Source organism: Salvelinus fontinalis, chromosome 3, assembly GCF_029448725.1.
Source record: "Salvelinus fontinalis isolate EN_2023a chromosome 3, ASM2944872v1, whole genome shotgun sequence".
Classification (NCBI taxonomy): Eukaryota; Metazoa; Chordata; class Actinopteri; order Salmoniformes; family Salmonidae; genus Salvelinus; species Salvelinus fontinalis.
In genome coordinates, this window is record NC_074667.1 from 49,141 (window position 1) to 61,707 (window position 12,567).

Genomic DNA, 12,567 nt, shown 5'->3' on the forward strand with positions numbered 1-12,567 from the left:
GTCAGTGAGACGGCCATGGCATGTGGTTTACATCGTGGTCACTGAGGCGGCCATGGCATGTGGTTTACATCGTGGTCACTGAGACAGCCATGGCATGTGGTTTACATCGTGGTCACTGAGACGGTCATGGCATGTGGTTTACATCGTGGTCAGTGAGACGGCCATGGCATGTGGTTTACATCGTGGTCACTGAGACAGCCATGGCATGTGGTTTACATCGTGGTCACTGAGGCGGCCATGGCATGTGGTTTACATCGTGGTCACTGAGACGGCCATGGCATGTGGTTTACATCGTGGTCAGTGAGACGGCCATGGCATGTGGTTTACATCGTGGTCAGTGAGACGGCCATGGCATGTGGTTTACATCGTGGTCACTGAGACGGACATGGCATGTGGTTTACATCGTGGTCACTGAGACGGCCATGGCATGTGGTTTACATCGTGGTCACTGAGACGGCCATGGCATGTGGTTTACACCGTGGTCACCGAGACGACCATGGCATGTGGTTTACATCGTGGTGACCGAGACGGCCATGGCATGTGGTTTACATCGTGGTGACCGAGACGGCCATGGCATGTGGTTTACATCGTGGTCACTGAGACGGCCATGGCATGTGGTTTATATCGTGGTCACTGAGACGGCCATGGCATGTGGTTTACATCGTGGTGACAGACGGCCATGGCATGTGGTTTACATCGTGGTGACAGACGGCCATGGCATGTGGTTTACATCGTGGTGACAGACGGCCATGGCATGTGGTTTACATCGTGGTCACAGACGGCCATGGCATGTGGTTTACATCGTGGTCAGTGAGACGGCCATGGCATGTGGTTTACATCGTGGTCAGTGAGGCGGCCATGGCATGTGGTTTACATCGTGGTCAGTGAGACGTCCATGGCATGTGGTTTACATCGTGGCCACTGAGACAGCCATGGCATGTGGTTTACATCGTGGCCACTGAGACAGCCATGGCACGTGGTTTACATCGTGGTCACTGAGACAGCCATGGCACGTGGTTTACATCGTGGTCACTGAGGCGGCCATGGCATGTGGTTTACATCGTGGTCAGTGAGACGGCCATGGCATGTGGTTTACATCGTGGTCACTGAGGCGGCCATGGCATGTGGTTTACATCGTGGTCACTGAGACGGCCATGGCATGTGGTTTACATCGTGGTCACTGAGGCGGCCATGGCATGTGGTTTACATCGTGGTCACTGAGACGGCCATGGCATGTGGTTTACATCGTGGTCACTGAGACGGCCATGGCATGTGGTTTACATCGTGGTCAGTGAGACGGCCATGGCATGTGGTTTACATCGTGGCCAGTGAGACGGCCATGGCATGTGGTTTACATCGTGGCCACTGAGACGGCCATGGCATGTGGTTTACATCGTGGCCACTGAGACGGCCATGGCATGTGGTTTACATCGTGGTGACAGATGGCCATGGCATGTGGTTTACATCGTGGTCACTGAGACAGCCATGGCATGTGGTTTACATCGTGGTCACTGAGACAGCCATGGCATGTGGTTTACATCGTGGTGACAGACAGCCATGGCATGTGGTTTACATTGTGGTGACAGACAGCCATGGCATGTGGTTTACATCGTGGTGACAGACAGCCATGGCATGTGGTTTACATCGTGGTCACTGAGACGGCCATGGCATGTGGTTTACATCGTGGTCACTGAGACGGCCATGGCATGTGGTTTACATCGTGGTCACTGAGACGGCCATGGCATGTGGTTTACATCGTGGTCACTGAGACGGCCATGGCATGTGGTTTACATCGTGGTCACTGAGACGGCCATGGCATGTGGTTTATATCGTGGTCACTGAGGCGGCCATGGCATGTGGTTTACATCGTGGTCACTGAGACAGCCATGGCATGTGGTTTACATCGTGGTGACAGACGGCCATGGCATGTGGTTTACATCGTGGTGACAGACGGCCATGGCATGTGGTTTACATCGTGGTGACAGACGGACATGGCATGTGGTTTACATCGTGGTCACTGAGACGGCCATGGCATGTGGTTTACATCGTGGTCAGTGAGACGGCCATGGCATGTGGTTTACATCGTGGTCAGTGAGACGGCCATGGCATGTGGTTTACATCGTGGTCACTGAGACGGCCATGGCATGTGGTTTACATCGTGGTCAGTGAGACGGCCATGGCATGTGGTTTACATCGTGGTCACTGAGGCGGCCATGGCATGTGGTTTACATCGTGGTCACTGAGGCGGCCATGGCATGTGGTTTACATCGTGGTCACTGAGACAGCCATGGCATGTGGTTTACATCGTGGTCACTGAGACAGCCATGGCATGTGGTTTACATCGTGGTCACTGAGGCGGCCATGGCATGTGGTTTACATCGTGGTCACTGAGACGGCCATGGCATGTGGTTTACATCGTGGTCACTGAGACGGCCATGGCATGTGGTTTACATCGTGGTCACTGAGACGGCCATGGCATGTGGTTTACATCGTGGTGACCGAGACGGCCATGGCATGTGGTTTACATCGTGGTCACTGAGACGGCCATGGCATGTGGTTTACATCGTGGTCACAGAGACGGCCATGGCATGTGGTTTACATCGTGGTCACTGAGACGGACATGGCATGTGGTTTACATCATGGTCACTGAGACGGCCATGGCATGTGGTTTACATCGTGGTCACTGAGGCGGCCATGGCATGTGGTTTACATCGTGGTCACTGAGACGGCCATGGCATGTGGTTTACATCGTGGTGACCGAGACGGCCATGGCATGTGGTTTACATCGTGGTGACCGAGACGGCCATGGCATGTGGTTTACATCGTGGTCACTGAGACGGCCATGGCATGTGGTTTACATCGTGGTCACTGAGACGGCCATGGCATGTGGTTTATATCGTGGTCACTGAGACGGCCATGGCATGTGGTTTACATCGTGGTGACAGACGGCCATGGCATGTGGTTTACATCGTGGTGACAGACGGCCATGGCATGTGGTTTACATCGTGGTGACAGACGGACATGGCATGTGGTTTATATCGTGGTCACTGAGACGGCCATGGCATGTGGTTTACATCGTGGTCACTGAGACAGCCATGGCATGTGGTTTACATCGTGGTCAGTGAGACGGCCATGGCATGTGGTTTACATCGTGGTCACTGAGGCGGCCATGGCATGTGGTTTACATCGTGGTCACTGAGGCGGCCATGGCATGTGGTTTACATCGTGGTCAGTGAGACGTCCATGGCATGTGGTTTACATCGTGGCCACTGAGACAGCCATGGCATGTGGTTTACATCGTGGTCACTGAGACAGCCATGGCATGTGGTTTACATCGTGGTCACTGAGGCGGCCATGGCATGTGGTTTACATCGTGGTCAGTGAGACGGCCATGGCATGTGGTTTACATCGTGGTCACTGAGGCGGCCATGGCATGTGGTTTACATCGTGGTCACTGAGGCGGCCATGGCATGTGGTTTACATCGTGGTCAGTGAGACGTCCATGGCATGTGGTTTACATCGTGGCCACTGAGACAGCCATGGCATGTGGTTTACATCGTGGTCACTGAGACAGCCATGGCATGTGGTTTACATCGTGGTCACTGAGGCGGCCATGGCATGTGGTTTACATCGTGGTCAGTGAGACGGCCATGGCATGTGGTTTACATCGTGGTCACTGAGACGGCCATGGCATGTGGTTTACATCGTGGTCACTGAGGCGGCCATGGCATGTGGTTTACATCGTGGTCAGTGAGACGTCCATGGCATGTGGTTTACATCGTGGCCACTGAGACAGCCATGGCATGTGGTTTACATCGTGGTCACTGAGACAGCCATGGCATGTGGTTTACATCGTGGTCACTGAGGCGGCCATGGCATGTGGTTTACATCGTGGTCACTGAGACGGCCATGGCATGTGGTTTACATCGTGGTCACTGAGACGGCCATGGCATGTGGTTTACATCGTGGTCACTGAGACGGCCATGTGTGGTTTACATCGTGGTGACAGACAGCCATGGCATGTGGTTTACATCGTTTTCATGCTCATCAAACCATTTTATTAGAATCTCTTTTAGTCCTCATTTGGACTAATCTCCAAGAGTCCTTAAACATTAAAATACAATTTATAAACTAATCCCACGTCCACATACAGCACACAGTTCCAAACAGCAGACGTAATACACTGCCATATTGACCAGATAAATACCCTCTGGACAGACAGACAGGTTCCCTCATCTACCACAGTCCTGCACAACCTTCACGTTATATTTAAGTGGTTCTAAAATATTGTATGAATTTATATGTTTAAAAAGGTTTCTGGTTTGCTCAGATACATTATTCAATTTCTGAATCTAAATGTTGTTTTTCCCGTTTCTCTTTTCTGCCGGGATAAGATAAGATGGTGGACAATCTATTCGAAGTATTGATTTAATGTCTGTCTCTTATCAACTCAATACTGTTATGAATGGAGTTGGGCCGTTTTAAAATGGTGTAACATTGTGAAATAAAATAAGCAATGTTTTTTTCTCTTCTCTCAATTATCTTGTTGATTGATGACCCCCCGAGAGCATTGTGAATGACCACCCGAGAGCATTGTGAATGACAACCCGAGAGCATTGTGAATGACAACCCGAGAGCATTGTGAATGACCCCACGAGAGCATTGTGAATGACCCCCCGAGAGCATTGTGAATGACCCCCCGAGAGCATTGTGAATGACAACCCGAGAGCATTGTGAATGACCACCCGAGGGCATTGTGAATGACCCCCCGAGAGCATTGTGAATGACCACCCGAGAGCATTGTGAATGACCACCCGAGAGCATTGTGAATGACAACCCGAGAGCATTGTGAATGACCCCCCCAGAGCATTGTGAATGACCCCCCAGAGCATTGTGAATGACCCCCCAGAGCATTGTGAATGACCCCCCGAGAGCATTGTGAATGACAACCCGAAGAATCACACATCTCCACCTGAAAAACAATCCTTGCTGCTTTGTTCTGTCCAATCTGCAGCCTCATCAGGTCACTTGATGATGCATTTCATTCAGTAGCCACACGCGCACCTGGATGGGGGGACATTGTCATCCTGGAAGAAATGATTCACCAAAGGTTCAAGGTGACCACTCAGAATGGCAGTGTATTTATTGGTGTTTACCCTGCTCCATGGGGTTGGTTGGACCTAACCCATGCCAGGACGACAACATAACAGAGGTGCCTGAACCCTTTACCATGGGATACTTTGTATTCCTCATTTACTGAAGTGTTTCCTTTATTTTGGCAGTTACCTGTAGGTCTAACAGAGCAGCCAGAATCCTCATTGACTCAAGTGTTTCCTTTATTTTGGCAGTTACCTATAGGTCAATGTGGGCTTATTAGTTTAGTGGTGCTTAACCCTGGGGATCCCAGGGGGTTGCACGTTTTTGCCTTAGCACTACACACCCGATTCCAATCATCAAACCCTGATGAATTGACCATTTGAATCAACTGTGTAGTGCCAGGGGTTAGCGTTAACTTTCAGAAAACTGCCTTTTAAAAACGCAGCTAGGCAGGAGGGACCAGCTAGGCAGGAGGGACCTGCCAATGAATTATACTCATGAGCAACCATACCATAACTGCAGGCCAACCATGGCTCCATAACTGTTTAAATAACACACAGTACGCACCCTTTCAGTTTGTTTACCAACTCATACAAGTAGTAGTAAATTGACTACTTCAAAATGGAGATGGCCTCAATGGTGCTGCCCGTACGCTCAGAGACGCCTTAATGAGACAGATACAATGCTGCCATCTTTAGACATATCTATACTCCTACCAACACAGAGACCAGTTAGATCTGGTTCAGGCCATCGGAGCTGAATTCCACAAAGTCTGGTCTCTGCTCAACGCCATTGGTGGAGTTCATCAGAAACTTCCTTCACCATGGAGTTGAGTTTAGTAACCTAGCTAGGTCAGGGAGAGATCTGTAGACCAACCAACAGCAATAACAAGGCATTCCACTAGTGCCGAGCAATTCACCAAAATGTCTGTTATTCTTCATTTTTTAGTAGATAAAAAAACATGCACCAGCGCACACCCAAAATACTAGTTTGTGTGGAGGTGCTGACTAATGGGGAATAAACTATCAAAACAAAGTCTTTATTTTGATAGCTTATATTATTCATTTAAACAACTAATTGACCAACATTTTGCTTCTTTCTGTGAGCTCAATGGGCACATTGCAGTTGCTCTAGAGATACATCAGATCCAGCCTGAACTGTGAGATGTAGTAGGGAGTTGTAGTTTCTCTAGAGATACATTAGATCCGGCCTGAACTGTGAGATGTAGTAGGGAGTTGTAGTTTCTCTAGAGATACATCAGATCCAGCCTGAACTGTGAGATGTAGTAGGGAGTTGTAGTTTCTCTAGAGATACATCAGATCCGGCCTGAACTGTGAGATGTAGTAGGGAGTTGTAGTTTCTCTAGAGATACATCAGATCCAGCCTGAACTGTGAGATGTAGTAGGGAGTTGTAGTTTCCAACAAGCTAATATTCCACATAATTACCACATTTTATGACCTACACTAACTACAATGACCATAATCTATTGCGCATCTTTTGTCTGTTCTGTGTTTATTTTATGCCTGCTACAGCATGATTTGAGAGGTATCTCTACCTGAAAATACATGATCTAAGTGATTGATAGTTGCATGGGGAGGCAGGTAGCCTTGTTGTTAGAGCTTTGGGCCAGTAACCAAAAGGTTGCTGAATCGAATCCCTGAGCTGACAAGGGAAAAAAATCTGTCCTTCTGCCCCTGACATGGTGGATGTTGATTATGGCAGGTACCTCTCTGATTCAGATGGTTTGGGTTAAATGTAGAAGACACATTTCAGTTAAGGCATTCAGTTGTAGGTATCCCCCTTTCCCTATTCAGCAGTTATTAAAGTATGCCTTATTTACTTTAAATTACTACAAAATAGTGATTGTCAGGCAGCAGCTCTGATGAGATGACTTGGCATGAAATGAAAGTCATAAAATAAAACAAATGTAAAATACATAACTGAAATATGTTAGAGTAAATGAATGGTTAATATGTGAAACGCTGTAATTGGCATTCACTACCATCATGGGACTTTTATTAATAGTTGTATCCTGTGTATTCAACCCCAATAATCTTAAACGAAAAGTTTTTAGTTTTCTGAATCGAACAGACCTCATAAATAACGAATCGCTCAGCACAGCGGGGAATGGTCGTGTTCGTGTGTAAACCAAGTATATGTCGGGAGAAGAGTGGAGAATGCTAAAGGCTAGCTACTATTCTGCCGAAGTATACTTGGTTTACACAAGATCAATCCCCGCTACTGATAGCTAACGCTAGCTATCTCCATCCAGCCACTAATATTGTGCTAACACCAATCCGATGCTTGTTTTAAATCTGGGAGTGTACACTTTGGGAAAAGGGTGGAGAAACGGGACGCAACTAGCTAGCTAGAGAACGTTTCGTTTGCTAGCAACCAAAGTCATGGTTCTCACCTCATCCATCTTGAATCCTTCAGGAATGGTTGAAGCAGATAGCTAAATACTGTAGCGGAAAATGAATTTCTGAAATCGTCCACGTCCTTCCTCTGAAATTAAATGTTCACCACGAGGTCACGTTAGCTAGTTAGCTAGCGAATTAAATAGCCTCGCTACTAGTAGCACTTGCCATTACAATTTGACAAAGGTTAGTTAGCTAGGCTAACGGCAGCCAGGAAGCTAGCTAGCTGCTTTGCTAAACCCGATTACAAAACTATAAAAATAGTAGTTGGAAATATTGCCTGCTCCGTGTTTACAGTTCGAGTTTGGCAAAGTCACAGCATATTTTTCAACCGTATCATTGTGATATTTGACGAATTTTCCACAAAATTACGTGGACAGCTAATCCAGACTGCTGGCTAGCTACATCAGTGTCTTTCTGCTTCCGGTCGAACTTCCGGTTAGGATTATCTTCTACTGTGGACTCTGCTATACCGCCACCACCAGTTCAGGAGCACATTGCAGTGGTGTTTTACAAAATGTATACTTTAATTTCTTAATCCAAATAATGTTATTTTAATAATACTGAGTTGACTGTTATTGATATTTCATATGCAGAGCTCCTGAGGCATCACCTAAATGGGTAATACACAGAGTGGAAGAGGAGAAGTCCAGTGGCTACATGACTCAGGCTGCTTCCCCGACTTGCCCTCTACAAGATTATCAGCAGATTCCATCACCGTCATCTACCATCCTCTGACCACTCCCCCCGCTCAAACCATGAACTGACCCTCTCCTCTTCGGAGGATGCAGCGTTCAAAGACTTGGCCTCTATTCGTCGACCTGTCATGATATATTGCTTGTCATTTTTGAAGCGTTTTGGTATTCTATGAAAAACCCTATAAAAGATTAATAAATTATTATTAGTAGTGTATTGTAAATCCTAGTAATATACTTCTGACGAGGGGTAGCCAACCCTTCTCACGCATCGCTATTGGAGAAAAGCAACGAGTAGTAACAACATTTACAACATGTAGATCACAAATTCTTCCTCTTAATACAATTAATCAATTAATGGTCTTAATTTTTCGGTTCCGCTTCCTGGACCATGAAACACATTTTCTGAAGCCTGTTTTGGTGGGTGGGCCTTAGAATTTACTTCCATGAAAATTTGACCATTGGAATTTACTTTCTGGATTGAAATCGCTGTGAAAGCGACGGCAAAGATTATGGATATACTTACAGGATACAGTACATGTCTCTCCGTTGGGAGTCGTTGTCCACAAAAGCGGCACCGCAGGCTGTCAAGCTTCGGTCTATCCTTTCTTTGGATTGGTGGATACATCTCATCTCATTATTGTAATCCAGTTTTGAATATTCAATGAGGGTTGTTGACGTCAACCGCCGTTATTCAATGGGGAGAGATGCTATGCCCCATTCATGAATATGCAAAGCCATCATGAGAATGCGGATTTAAAGTGTTTTTTCTTAAAGATGCGGCGATGTCACGTGTCCTACTTATATAAGTACACTCGTAGCAACTTAAGCTTTACGAAACGTCTATTAGATCAAATAAACCTCAGGTAGCAAATCATTTTTTGTTGTTGAACAAATCCGACACTCTCTTTGACCTCCATACAAAACTCCTTGCTTGGTGGGCGGAACAACGCCACCTGCTGGAGGGAGAAAGATTTCCCGCCGAGTTGGACACTCCCTTCTTCCTTTTCCTCTGGTGATGGCCACTTCCACGTTACTTCTGGGTCGTGTCCCATAATCTCTTGAATGGGCTTCAAGATTATATGATCAAATTCATGAAAACGCAGTCATTTAAGATATATACATTTGCTCATAACCGTAACCTTTTATCAAAAATATTTGACACTCAGAAACGAACACCCATCTCCTAAAGTTAGAACATTTCAACTACAACTCCTGCAGCCTTGTTACCATGCTGGAGCGTGGTAACAAGATTATGCTGGGTTTTCTCACTGAACCTTTCCAGCCAGTAGTTTTTTGTAGACCTGCAAACCAGACTGTATATAATAAGGACGAAGCCATCAGTGGCGTCACCCCATTGTTTCCTATGTGAAGTCTCAGTGGCGTCACCCCATTGTTTCCTATGTGAAGTCTCAGTGGCGTCACCCCCCATTGTTTCCTATGTGAAGTCTCAGTGGCGTCACCCCATTGTTTCCTACGTGAAGTCTGTGGCGTCACCCCATTGTTTCCTATGTGAAGTCTCAGTGGCGTCACCCCATTGTTTCCTATGTGAAGTCTCAGTGGCGTCACCCCATTGTTTCCTATGTGAAGTCTCAGTGGCGTCACCCCATTGTTTCCTATGTGAAGTCTCAGTGGCGTCACCCCATTGTTTCCTATGTGAAGTCTGTGGCGTCACCCCATTGTTTCCTATGTGAAGTCTCAGTGGCGTCACCCCATTGTTTCCTATGTGAAGTCTCAGTGGCGTCACCCCCATTGTTTCCTATGTGAAGTCTCAGTGGCGTCACCCCCATTGTTTCCTATGTGAAGTCTCAGTGGCGTCACCCCATTGTTTCCTATGTGAAGTCTCAGTGGCGTCACCCCATTGTTTCCTATGTGAAGTCTCAGTGGCGTCACCCCCCATTGTTTCCTATGTGAAGTCTCAGTGGCATCACCCCATTGTTTCCTATGTGAAGTCTCAGTGGCGTCACCCCATTGTTTCCCATGTGAAGTCTCAGTGGCGTCACCCCATTGTTTCCTATGTGAAGTCTCCGTGGCGTCACCCCATTGTTTCCTATGTGAAGTCTCAGTGGCGTCACCCCATTGGTTCCTATGTGAAGTCTCAGTGGCGTCACCCCATTGTTTCCTATGTGAAGTCTCAGTGGAGCGTTTGAAGATCAGGAAGTGTCATTTCAGCATGTCGCCATCATTTACGTCATTTAGCAGACGCTCTTATCCAGAGCGACTTACAAATTGGAAAGTTCATACATATTCATCCTGGTACCCCCGTGGGAAGTGAACCCTGGTCCCCCCGTGGGAAATGAACCCACAACCCTGGCGTTGCAAGCGCCATGCTCTACCAACTGAGCCACACGGGACCACGGGACCATCTTGCTACATGGAGGTTTTGGAAACATGGCACATGCAGTTTGAGCTACTCCAGGAAGTGAAACATCACATGCAGTTTGAGCTACTCCAGGAAGTGAAACATCACATGGAGTTTGAGCTACTCCAGGAAGTAAAACATCACATGCAGTTTGAGCTACTCCAGGAAGTGAAACATCACATGCAGTTTGAGCTACTCCAGGAAGTAAAACATCACATGCAGTTTGAGCTACTCCAGGAAGTAAAACATCACATGCAGTTTGAGCTACTCCAGGAAGTGAAACATCACATGCAGTTTGAGCTACTCCAGGAAGTGAAACATCACATGCAGTTTGAGCTACTCCAGGAAGTGAAACATCACATGCAGTTTGAGCTACTCCAGGAAGTGAAACATCACATGCAGTTTGAGCTACTCCAGGAAGTGAAACATCACATGCAGTTTGAGCTACTCCCGGAAGAGAAACATCACATGCAGTTTGAGCTACTCCAGGAAGTGAAACATCACATGCAGTTTGAGCTACTCCAGGAAGTGAAACATCACATGCAGTTTGAGCTACTCCAGGAAGTGATACATCACATGCAGTTTGAGCTATTCCAGGAAGTGATACATCACATGCAGTTTGAGCTACTCCAGGAAGTGACTTTGCAGCCTCAGTGCTGCTCCCTTTCATTGAGTATCTCAAGTTGAAGGCCGACTGGGTCACTGCAGGCTGCAAATTATCCTTATAAATTCTAATGTTTGTTATTTTAAAATAATCGGTTCAAGGACATACGTTGTTTGGGGGCAGCAGGTAGCCTAGTGGTTAGAGGGATGGATGATCGAATCCCTGAGCTGACAAGGTAAAAATCTGCCGTTATGCCCCTGAACAAGGCCGTTAACCCACTGTTCCTAGGCCGTCATTGAAAATAAGAATTAGTTCTTAACTGCCTTGCCTAGTTAAAGGTAAAATAAAAAATACTTCTGGTGACATAGAAGCAAGTATTGGTCACATTGTGTAACGAAAAAATAATGATATCAACCAATATTGACCATGAAGTTTGCCTCCCATTGATTATAATGGGGTAATCCAACTTTCTGAAAACATTCCCTCAGTACCCTTGATATCCTAAATGAGAGAAGGCAGCTTGTTCTCCCCTGCTGCAAACTCTCGAAAGATAGATATATACAGCTGTTGGGCGTTGTCGTTTATGTGTGTAGTTCTAATGAAACGTAACTTTTCGGCTTAGTGCTCCTTCTTGGGCATAAAATAAGTTGAAAACCGATATGGTAAGTACATTCATACAAAAACACATACATTTTCCTATGCAGTACCAGTCAAAAGTTTGGACACACCTACTCATTCAAGGGTTTTTCTTTATTTTTCTATATTGTAGAATAATAGTGAAGACATCAAAACTATGAAATAACACATATGGAATCATGTAGTAATCAAAAAAGTGTTAAATAAATCAAAATGTATTTTTTATTTTTCAAAGTAGCCATCCTTTGCCTTGATGACAGCTTTGCACACTCTTGGCATTCTCTCAACCAGCTTCACAGTGCAGTGGTGTGGTGTAAAGCAGTGGTGTAAAGTACTTAAGTAAAAATACTTTAAAGTACTACCTATACATTTTCCCTGACACCCTAAAGTACTCGTTACATTTTGAATGCTTAGCAGGACAGGGAAATGGTCTAATTCACACACTTATCAAGAGAACATGCCTGGTCATCCATACTGCCTCTGATCTGGCTGACTCACTAAACACACGTTCCGTTTGTAAATTATCTCTGAGTGTTGGAGCGTGCCCCTGGCCATCTGTAAATAAAACAAAAAAACAAGAAAATTGTCCCATCCAGTTTGCTTAATACCAAGAAGTTTAAATTATTTATACTTCTACTTTTGATACTTAAGTATATTTAAAATCAAATACTTTTAGACTTTTATTCAAGTAGTATTTTACTGGTTGACTTTCACTTGAGTCATTTTCTATTAAGGTATTGTTACTTTTACTCAAG

The 12,567-nt window shown here is 46.0% G+C and overlaps 1 protein-coding gene across 3 annotated transcripts in view; it reads right to left on the reverse strand.

Moving 5' to 3' along the window:
* Window positions 1-7,942, reverse strand: part of LOC129835288 (zinc finger protein 721-like) — a 34,843-nt gene extending 26,901 nt beyond the window's left edge. For all 3 annotated transcript variants that reach the window (XM_055900881.1, XM_055900874.1, XM_055900865.1), the window contains exon 1: window positions 7,512-7,942. In XM_055900881.1, coding sequence (XP_055756856.1) covers window positions 7,512-7,520 — 9 coding nt within the window. In that variant the 5' untranslated portion in view covers window positions 7,521-7,942. The remainder of the gene's footprint in view (window positions 1-7,511) is intronic.
* Between the last annotated feature and the right edge of the window lie 4,625 nt (window positions 7,943-12,567).